Source organism: Aythya marila, assembly GCF_965140915.1.
Source record: "Aythya marila genome assembly, chromosome: 2".
In the NCBI taxonomy this organism is placed as follows: domain Eukaryota; kingdom Metazoa; phylum Chordata; class Aves; order Anseriformes; family Anatidae; genus Aythya; species Aythya marila.
The window spans coordinates 114,364,039-114,375,226 of NC_139043.1; the positions used below are offsets into that span (position 1 = coordinate 114,364,039).

At 36.5% G+C, this 11,188-nt stretch overlaps 1 protein-coding gene across 1 annotated transcript in view; it reads left to right on the plus strand.

The window, feature by feature from the left end:
- The window catches only part of CDH2 (cadherin 2), a 119,716-nt gene extending 109,899 nt beyond the window's left edge, over window positions 1-9,817 (plus strand). Inside the window, exons 15-16 of the mRNA XM_082753612.1 lie at window positions 842-1,006; window positions 8,273-9,817. Coding sequence (XP_082609738.1) covers window positions 842-1,006; window positions 8,273-8,479 — 372 coding nt within the window. The 3' untranslated portion in view covers window positions 8,480-9,817. The remainder of the gene's footprint in view (window positions 1-841; window positions 1,007-8,272) is intronic.
- The last annotated feature ends 1,371 nt before the right edge of the window (window positions 9,818-11,188 follow it).

An 11,188-nucleotide genomic window follows, 5' to 3' on the forward strand; every position in this document is an offset into this window, starting at 1 on the left:
CGGTGCCTTGTGCAAAAGCGTCTTTGATCGTGACTACCTTCTAGACATGACAACAGTGAGGTGAATTACAATGCTGAAGTGCATCACACTGTGCAAAAAGTATTCAGACATACCTATCTTAAATGCATAAACATTCTAATTAAAAATTTTATGTACATACATACTGCTTATTGAAATTCATACTGCTATGCTAGCTTCATCAGTCTGCCAGAGTCTGAAACTGCAGCATCAAGTACTTAATGAACAGATCCACAAGTAATCTGTAGAAAATGCTTAGAATTAAGACCAAATCTGAGGAGCTTTGTACTTCTTATGACATTTTTCCCCCTTTGGCTTTCATATTATGGAAGCCACATGAAATCAGCAAGGAGTCTTAAACTCATTCTTTGAATGTATTACAAAAACGCTTCAGAGCAGTACGCTTGCATCTTTCTCAGAATAAGAATGTCTGGCATTTATTTGCTTAGAAAAATAAGAGTTGGATTTGGCATCTTTGCTCTGTGCAGTAAATCAGCATTACTAGGCAAAGTGTTTAGTCTCGTAATAGTACTACTCAAATCCTTCCTTCTCAATGGAAAATTTATGAGAAGCTCTACAAATCTGATGGAATAGAATCAAAACAGTAGGTTCAGGGAGTATAAATCAAATAACATCCTGTTGGTATGCAAATAACAATGTTTTAGACTTACTCTCAGTGTTACAATCCTGAAAATAGAACTTGCGGTGAAATGATTCCTTGTATTTTCTTTTTTTTCTTTTCTTTTTTTTTTTTTTCATGTTTCCCCTGACAGATATTGTTCAAAATTCTCCTAATGTACTCTCTTTGCTTCATATTTTGCAGGATTATGACTTGAGCCAGCTCCAACAGCCTGACACTGTGGAACCAGATGCCATCAAACCTGTTGGAATCAGACGTCTTGATGAAAGGCCAATCCATGCAGAACCTCAGTATCCAGTCAGATCAGCTGCTCCTCATCCTGGGGACATTGGGGACTTCATTAATGAGGTAAAGGAAAGAAAGGGTTTACTCCTAAGATAAGTTAAGCTTTTATATTTTGTTAATTGTGCTCTGCACGAGTAGCTGTTATGTTTGAACATGATAACTTTTTAAAACTTACTTAAACAATTAAAATTGTCTTGCTAGATTTAAGTAAATATGTTCTTTTGAAGTGTGGGCAAATTTAATTAACTCATTCAAACAGAAAGAGAAGATACATCAATTAACTTCTGTATATTTGTATTAATTACATTCATAATACGTTATCAGCTGCAACCACAGTATCTCCAAGCAGGATTATTCTGTGGGTTCCGAGTAATAAATAGACTAACAAAATTATAGTTTAGCCTAAATTCATTTATTAATTCAGAGTAATTTAATAATGGAGGAAGTTCATACTCATTTTCCTTGTACATTACCCTTTGAATCTAGATTAACAGTGGAAGTTCTGTACCTTCAATAAGACCAAAAGAATTCGATCAGATACGATTAGTGAGCAGGGCAGCTAAATTAAATGTTATGTAAGTGTTTTTAATACTTGTCACAGAGCTTTAAAAGTCTCTGTGTTACCTTTGATTCTTCAAATTAATAAAGATAAATGTTAGATTCAGATTATACAGATTGCTCACAGTTGTAAAAGAAATGCTACTACAAATATTTGTTTCATTATTTTAATTACTGGTCATTCTTAAATCATTGGTTTTGTGAAACTTGAGATAGTAGAGTTCATTTCTTGTTCTCATTAATTGCAGGAAAACAAATATTTAGATTATTTTTAAGTTGTAAATTATCGTTTAATAATTCTGTATTCTGTAGATGAGTAGTAGTAGTTAATTATGCTAATTTTCACGTATCTTCTTCGGCAGTTACAGCTGGGCAAGTATTGTAGAGAACTGTTTTTGCAAACATGTTTATTCTTGTTTGTGTTAAAGAAAAATCAGGCTAATACACTTTCTTCTGTGTTAGCAAAGCTGCAGAAAATTGAGTTTGCTCCTAATAAGGTATACAGCGAAGCAATTTTAAAGTATCTACAGGGAGATAACCAGCAGAAAGCTATTCCAGTTAAATGTGTTTTTAAAAGTATCCGGGTTTGTGGAAGACTTGTATTAGAAAGAAGTGGCTCAACAAAGAGGATTTTGCATGCCTTTTACTTCTAAATACAACAATTATTATTGGCTTCTGGAAAACAGTGGACACATGGGAGAATAAGAAACCTCAGTTGCTGACCAAGACAATGTACACACCAGAACTTCCTTGTGCCTATCTTCTTCCAGATGATCGTTTTCCCATCCTATACTTACATGAGTGTGACCAGGCAAGTAGGGGGGAAGAACACTAACCTCAATATCCCAAAGAACACACCTCAATATCTTGATTTTCCTTTTCCATGCAGCAGAGTTCACTCTTACAGAGCCTAGACAAGGAATGAGAGTAATTCTGGAAAGCCAGAAAAGGGGCAGAGGTTTGTCCAACCTCCTGTGACTTATAAATTACTCAGCAAACTTTTCTTGCAATGCTGCTTCTCAGTATGTTGTCAGTTCTGAAGAATCTAGCATCAATGTGTACATGGAGATGTAGAAACAGTAGGTGCTGTCCTGATTTAACTCAGTATGTTTATAATCACAGTACTGACAAGCTGAGAATCATTTTCTTACGTTCTTCTTTTGTATTAGGTCAATACCTTTCTTTGTGTTTCCTTTTGCCCATCACCTAAAAGAGAAGGCTTCTTCGAGCTACTCTTATATAATAAAATAACGTAAATAATATCATTGACTCTAAAATAAAATTAACCCTATAATTATATATAAAATTAAAGAAAGCATGGCAATTTTCTTATCTTCAAGTTAGCTGTGAGTTAATTATATCCTCTGATTGAAAGGAACTATCTGAGGCATATTCTATGTTTCAACCATTATATATTTAGCTTATGTATATCATAAGGTATTTCTTTCTTAGGATTTCAGTTTCATTTTACTATGGGGCATTCCACCTAACTCACTCTGAAGCAGACAGTTGCAGCCAAGGTTTCTTCATGCTCAGTTTTGCCACAAGCCCCAGCAAAATTAAGATTTTATTTCCTCACAACAGTTTTATCTTAATTTGTGTTATATTAAAATTTCCTGTGGCAAATGTGATTCTAAGAAGTCTATTGGGAGAAAAAAAAATATGGCATTTTACTATAGTAGTTACTATTACAATTAACATTCCAAATTACCAGTGTCTGGAGCATAAACATTCAGGCTGCACAGGTTTTCAACCTCCCTTCAGACAATTCCACCTGCAGCTCATTGTCAGCAACCCTTGCAAGATATACCCAACTTGGTAATTCAGTAGGGAAAAAAACAAAACAAAACAAAAAAAGGTAATTCTTCTGTTTTACATAGAGTAAATTAAAGAAATACCTTTGGTAAAACCTGTGCCAGACATTTTTTAGGACAGCTCAGACAGAAGTTGTGCCAAGCTATGAAAACAAAATAGCAAGATAAGAAAGGGCAAGTTCATTACCTCTGCATCCAAATTTAACATGATTAGGCAAAAAGCTTACTTCTTCTGTAACTACCAGTCGCGCCATAATTTTTTCCTTGGTCAGCCATAACCCATACCATGTGCAAAACTAGCCCAGTTGCTAACTGAACAGAGAGAGGCTTCCTTTCAGTTGCCAGTACCTCGGTAACGAAGTCTGCATTTGCCCCATTGGCTTGAAAAGATTACAAGGCTTTGTGGAGATCAGTCCAGTCTTTTGGAGGACTTGGCTCTGTTCCCAGAGTAGCTGATCAGTCTGATCCTTTGGGATGCTGGCCCACGTGTGGGAATTAATTTAGTCTGTTGAATGCTATGCTCACCAGTAACTCAGACACAGAGCTAGTATTGTTCAGATTGGCCACTGAATTACTCCAGCTTCTGACAAAAAAGAACCATAGTCATTCATTTCAGATGCTAGAGGGTTTAGCTACCATCACCTGAGAAAGCATGGGGTGTTTTTTTCCTCTTACTTCTATTACACAGTCATAGAAACAAAATGTGAAAAAGACCTAGTGAGTCATTTTGTTTCTTTCCCTTCGGAAGTACTTAATTTGTTTTTGTAGTATATTACTTTCTAGCTGTCATCAGTTGTATTAAATCTACTTAACTCAATGAGAAGTATGTAAGTATAAGTATTTTGTAGTGTTCTAATGACTTCTCAGTTGAAAAACAAGTTACAAGTATGATAAAACTTTGAATTATTTTTATAACACTTATAAAGTTAAGATAACACATACAGAGCTATGAAATTTCCAAAATAAGAACGTTCCAAAGGTGCCTTTATAATCAAAATATGTTTTGCAGGCATAAGCTAAATGACCTCGGGGACTTTCTTGTTTTGTCTATTTCAATGGATAGATGAATCTCTAATTTAAGGGGGGAGGGAAAAACCTTCTTTTCTTCCAGTTCAGTGTACAAACAAGTCAGGGAAATAAGTCATGTGTTATTAAGAATCCTCTGTAGACTTTTTTTTCCATTTTGAGCTTTTTAAAACATAACCTACAGAGTGTGGAGCATAATTAATGCTTAGAAGAGTCGGGATTTGCAGGACAGTATCAATCAGACCTGTTTGCAGAAGCTTTGTTAAACCTGTTTTCAAAAACCACCTATGCTGTCCTTAGAAATCTTAAACAAATTATGTTGTGGTGGAGAGTTTGTGGCTAAGAATATATTTATAATCAATAGAGAACATAGCCTGAGGTAAATTAAATTTAAATTACAAACTAAAGGTCTCATCCCATGAGGACATGGAGGACCCTCAATTCATTCTTAGTAAATGGTTATTGATACAGTGCACCTCTAAGCAGAGTAAAAGTCGCTGTATGTTTTCTGTTTTCTCTTGTCAAGTGAAAAACATATTGAATCAGTCTTTCATATTTCCTGGTAAGGCTCTATTCTTCTATTCTCATCAAAAGTTAGTTGAACCCGATTAAGTAGTAGGATTAATGAAAATAGAAGTGCTAGATCTCTGATTTTGTAAAGTTTCATGTTAGTTTGAGATTTTGTGGGTTCTTTTTTCCCTTGATTTGAGACAAATTAAGAATGCTGCACATACCAAGCAAGCATAATTTAAGGTTACCATTGTTCCTCAGTCAAGACACTGCTGTAGTCTTTCCTATTCCTATGCAAAATGTGTAAAGGAGGAAGAGGAAAAAGTGAGGTTGCTACTCAGTCTGTTCTAGGTCTCAAGCTCTCCTTTGTATTGTCACGGCATTACTGGTTTTCACATCAGCTGTTCTTGTGTCTGCTTTTGTGCATTGCAAGTATAACAAATGCAAAGAAATGTGACTTGATCCTCCTGAAAGATGGAGAACTAAGCATGTGTCTCAGCAATTCAGCTGTTGAATAATCTGCTCTTTATAATAAAAGTTTTGGGTTTTCAGATCAGGAACTTGTATTCTAAATAAATACAAGAAATCCACTGTTCTGAGATTCTTGAGCACATCTGGGAAAGACTGAGGGATTTTTTTTTTGAGAAGTGGTTGACAATGCCATTTCAGTGAAATGAGAAGTTCTTGGCAACCATTTTTTGCTTTCTCAGTCGTGCCAATACAGCACGTTGTGGTACCACCTGTTGAAAGGGAAGCAGAAAGGTGGCAATACTGAAACCACAAGGAGCTTCATAAGCCGATTTCATTGCCTAAGCTAACATTGAGCATCTCCAGCTTCAGACATGCTGTAGAACGCAGCAGTGGAGCAAAGCAGTGCACTGAGTAGGTTCATAGAGTATGCTTAGCAGAGAGGAATGTAAAAAAACACCACTACGGTATTCCTTCACTATCTTACCGTGTAACTTCCCATACAAATATGGCAGAGAACTTGGTTGTCTTTTGAAGAGTTAAAGACTAAGTTCAGTTGTTATACTGTGAGTCTGAGGAATTTTTGGCCAAAAGATAGGGGCAACTATCATTGTAACTTGGGCTGTGGAGTTGAGTCAGTACTTCCATAGCACGGCCCATAGCTCTCTGAATAAAATGGGTTACACAGTAAGAGCAACCTTTGAAACAGTGCATTTGTCAGTGGGGTACTATCTCGTAAGTCAGTAGCTCAAAACCAGTTTTAATTTTAAATGCTATCATAATCCTGGCAGCAAATTGCAAAAAGCCAACATTCCCTGTGGAAAGAAAAGGCAGAAGGATGTTGCCTACCTTCTCGGTGTGGATGGCTGACAGGCATGAGAATTTCTGCAGTCACATAGGAAAATACTTTGTTCACTGATTTTAATAAATTAGAATCCAATGTTTGGCTGGCTGTTCCTAGGCAGAATATCAGGGAAATAACATTTCCTCTCCAAACCACCTTTGTAAATGACTTTTCACACACAGACTCCTGAGATTCATACTGCAGCACTCCTTAAGCTCAAGCTTATTCTCCTTCCCTGTCACCTGTATTCGAAAAGCATGGGACTCCATCACCCCAACCAAGCTAAAGGGAAGGTACAAATATTGCAAGGCCAGCTAGTGCCTGAGAAGTTTAGTTGCATTTCTGCTTCAGCAGCAGAAACGGAGAGAAAGCCTTAGAACTATTTCAAGCTTTGAAGCTGAACAGGGGAAGAATGCTTGCTTGCTGTTGCATTTTAGGAATCTTGAATTATTTGTCCATACTGTGGCCATCACGATGGAAAAAATCCAAAGAGAAAGATAATGAGTATCGTGAATTACGTTTATCAGATAATTCAAAATTATCCTTCTTGTGCAGGCTATTGATAGCCTGCTTGATGTTGTTATATGTGTGAAATGATCATTTTAAGTCCAAAGTATGTTCTTGAATGGAGGTCGCTAGCTTGATAAATATGCTGGGCCTTTCCAGCACTGATTTGCAAAATTAGTACATTTTTCACGCTTCTAAATTATTTTAGGTGATAGAAATCAGGATTCTCTTATTAATACTATATGCTTTAATTAATGGTATTATTTTAGCATATATCTAGGAAGAAAAACAGCTATTTCCATTACATCACTTTCAGACTAAACAGTTCGTGATTGAGAGAAAAACATCCTTTTGTATAATGAAAATGTTAAATAATTAAAAGGATGCGCATTAATCCTTCAAAAAATGAATGTAAGAATGTGTTTCTTTAAAGAAATAGACATCCATTAAAAATTGAAAAGAAAATTGGCACAAATAGCACTGGTTAAAATTATTTTAACAGTGAGCAACATAGAGTCTTATCTAAGTCTTCAAGAATTTTGGCAGTCATACTATTCCTCATTGGTGTCTGCCAGAGTAGATCATCTTGAAAGTGCAGAAGATCTTGAAGAATCATTGCTAATCCTGTGGAAGAAACTGTGACGTTGAAAAATCCAAAACACAAGAGAGCTTGCTTTCACTTTTAACTTCAGGCTGCAGCCCATTATATTCAACTTGTAACTTCCCAGAATAAATGTCTCTCGCCACAGAGCAATTGCTGCATAAACTAAAATTAAATTTATTGTTTAGGTTTGCACCTATGTAAGAAAACAGGGAAAAGTATCTTCTTTAGAAGAAGTGTCATTCTTTCCCTACTTGTCCCTTGTTAATTTATTTTGGTTTTAGTTTAGGTTATTCAGCCATAGAGAGTAGAAGTTTAAAATTACTGAAGACCCAGTATTTGTGCGTTGATAACATGACTGCTTTGAAACAAAGAAACAGAAATGGTTTTAGTGATGTATTTGGCTTTGATGTCTTTTCTTGTGTGTGTTTTATGAAGAGCAGATAGGATCTTATGGGTGGCAAAACACATACGGCTTAAGCCAACATATTGTATCTTTTTCACACAGCAGTCTACAGAGGTACATTAATTTTGCAGAACTGACTAAATATGGCTTTTGGCACACACAGATGGACCTGCAGGCCAGCGATGTCAGTGGATATGTTATTGGCCATGTGAGATGGCTGTTAAAGCAAATCTTTGCAAACATGCATATTTTTCCTATCCCATCTGTCTGTTTAACCAGTCCCATATTGCTCATGCCTCAGGTTGTGAGCTGTGTAGCTCTAAAAGTGTATATTTATTAGCATTGTTCCTTGTGTAGTAATGTTCTCTTACAGTTTTGTTAGAGCTGCATGTACAGTTACATTCAAAATGTCCAGTGCTTAATGCTGGAAACCCGTCAGTGAATCCTGTTCTGCTTGACATGAACCACAGACAAACAAGAACTTGGTTTTCTCAGGCGGTGGTTGGTAGATAACTGCACTGCGATGTTCCAGTTACTTGCTGCCTCTCTCTGATACAGAACTTACTTCTTTCTTTTCTCCCTTTCATGATTACAGGGACTTAAAGCAGCCGACAATGACCCTACAGCCCCACCATATGACTCCCTCTTAGTCTTTGACTATGAAGGAAGTGGCTCCACTGCTGGATCCTTGAGCTCTCTTAACTCCTCAAGTAGTGGTGGTGAGCAAGACTATGACTACCTAAATGACTGGGGCCCACGTTTCAAGAAACTTGCTGATATGTACGGTGGAGGTGATGACTGAACTTCAAAGTGAACTTTGTTTTTGGACAAGTACAAACATTTCAACTGATATTCCCCAAAAGCATACAGAAGCTAGGCTTTAACTTTGTAGTCTACTAGCACAAGTGCTTGCTGAAGGCTTTGGCATAGGCTGCAAACCAATTTGGGCTCCGTGGAATATCAGTGATCCAATGCTGTTTGGAAAAAAATATTGAGCTCAGTTACACTTGAATTTTACAGTACAGAAGCACTGGGATTTTATGTGCCTTTTTGTACCTTTTTCAGATCGGAATTAGTTTTATGTTTAAGGCTTTAATGGTACTGATTTATGAAATGATGCATTAAAGAGACAAAATATGTTGGGGTGGGGAGGAGTAAGGTGAATCACAATATGCTTCAACATGCTTTTGTTACATCGCATTGCTTTTATTAAAATAAGGAGATTAAAACTTAAAAAAAAAAATCCTCGTGGAACAATTTTATTATTTGGGAGAGAAGACCATGAGGTGGAACAATGTACATTACTTCTAGTTTTAGATGTTAGGGGATTTTTTTCACTAAAATTCTAAAACTTAATGCAGCTGGTTGCAAATAAAGGGAGTTTTCATATCACCAGTTTGTAGCAGAATTGATTTTTTTTTTCCTTACGCTAGAATGTTAGACACATTTCGGTCTTAATCCATGTACACTCTTTTCTTTTTTTTTTTTTTTTTTTTTAATTTCTAGTACTTTTTCCCACTTCACTGTAAAAATGGTATGTGTACATAATGTTTTATTGGCATAGTCTGTGGAGAAGTGCAGAAACTTCAGAACATGTGTATGTATTATTTGGACTATGGATTCAGGTTTTTGCATGTTTATATCTTTCGTTATGGATAAAGTATTTACAAAACAAGTTGAAAACAAGTGACATTGATTCAATTGTTGAACTGTAGTTAGAGTACTCAATATTTTTTTTATTTTTATTTTTATTATTTTTTTTGTTTGTTTGGGGAGGGAGAAAAGTTCTTAGCACAAAAGTTTTACATAATTTGTACCAAAAAAGGGGGGAGGGGAGTTGGCCTAATACTGGTGGCACGAGTAAATATACAGTATGTTTTGGGGGTGGGGAGGGAAGGGGGAAGGAGCTTTCAAACTGGAGAGACTTCTGAGAACAGCTTTGCCTCTGTATTGTGTACCAGAATATGAATGATACACCTCTGACCCCAACGTTCTGAATAAAATGCTAATTTTGGATCTGGTGCTTGGTTTGGCTTTTTTTTTTTTTTTTTCCCCTACTTGGGCAGCCCTGACTATAGTAAATAAAACATACACAAAGCACATTTGAATTGTGTGAGATGTGCATTTCTTTAGCATGTAATACTGCTGGACTACAAATAAGCTGCATATAGGAGAAAGTTTGGCACAAAATTGGAAGGCAGGTTCTCAGATGAAGCCAAGTGATCTGTGCCATTTCTGGTAATTCAAAACTTTCAGATCCATCTAGATGACTAGCTTTAATGTATATTATCTAAATAACAAAGCTTGCATCATTTTTGTCTCATTTCTCGATTGACAGTTTAATGATTTTATGATTATGCTGCTGGTTGCATAAACAAATAAATTAGAGGTCCTGGCAGTCATCTGCTACCTGAACTTTCTCATGCTGAAGTAAAGGCAAATCCCCTGTTAACTTCTGTGCAGGTCACAGCATGTCCTTCAAGGAGAATGCTTGCAGTCATGGAACTTTATCATAAAGTCCTTTTAGGAGATTAGTCATCACTAGTCATGTTTCTAACCTGTTAAAATGATATATTTGCAAACAAAGCAAGCACAGTAGGTGCAGCAATTCTGCCTTCATTCACTTGCAACAATCTGCTCAGGTTTAATGTCTACATTTACGCTCGTTAAGGGCCTAATTGTGAACAGTGTGAAGCCCAAACTCAGCAGAAACACCACATTTCCACAGGCTGTTGAGAGAATTGGAGCAGCGGGAAGGGATCCAGGCCCCAGGAGTAGTGCAGCAGCCTTCTGCGCTGGGAAGGCAGTTGGTCTGTGGGTGATGCTCTTCAGCATGATGCCACTTCAGTGCTTCCTCAGCACTCCAACCCTCATTTACATAATGTGACTGTGATTTCCAGAGGTGAATCCTGAAATATCAGTCAGAGTGCATTATATACTGCATATGACGGTAATTACAAAGCGTGGTATCTCTTCCTCACTGAGCTTTTCATAGGAATGCTTCCTTTCTTTCTCTTATTCCTGATGATGCCAGTGAATGTGCTTAGAGACAGCAGTCCTCTCAGATTGGAATACATCCCTTTAGTGTCTGCGTACCTGGCTATTACTTACCTCATGCATTAGCTTGATGCTGAAAAAAAAAATATTTTTTCAGTAACGTGTCAAAATTATCAATGAGCTTCTTTAAGCTATTTCCATATTAATTAGTGGTGTGGGGAAAAAATAGAGTGGGATGCACAATTGAAAATCTGGCTATGCGTAGTTAAGTAAGGAAAATTTTATAAAAGGCAGGATTTAAATTGTGAATTCATGTTAAGCAAAAAGCCACGTTTAGCATGTTGTTGTTTTTTTTTCCATATTCTGTAATTTATACAAAAACGTATTTTAAGCATAATAATTCTGTTGGTTTTGGTATTTGGAACCAAAAAATTGGAAATGCTAGACGAACTTAATTGAGATTGAATGCTAAAAGATAAGGAGGCAGAAAGGTTTGTGAAAGACTTCCAGTTTT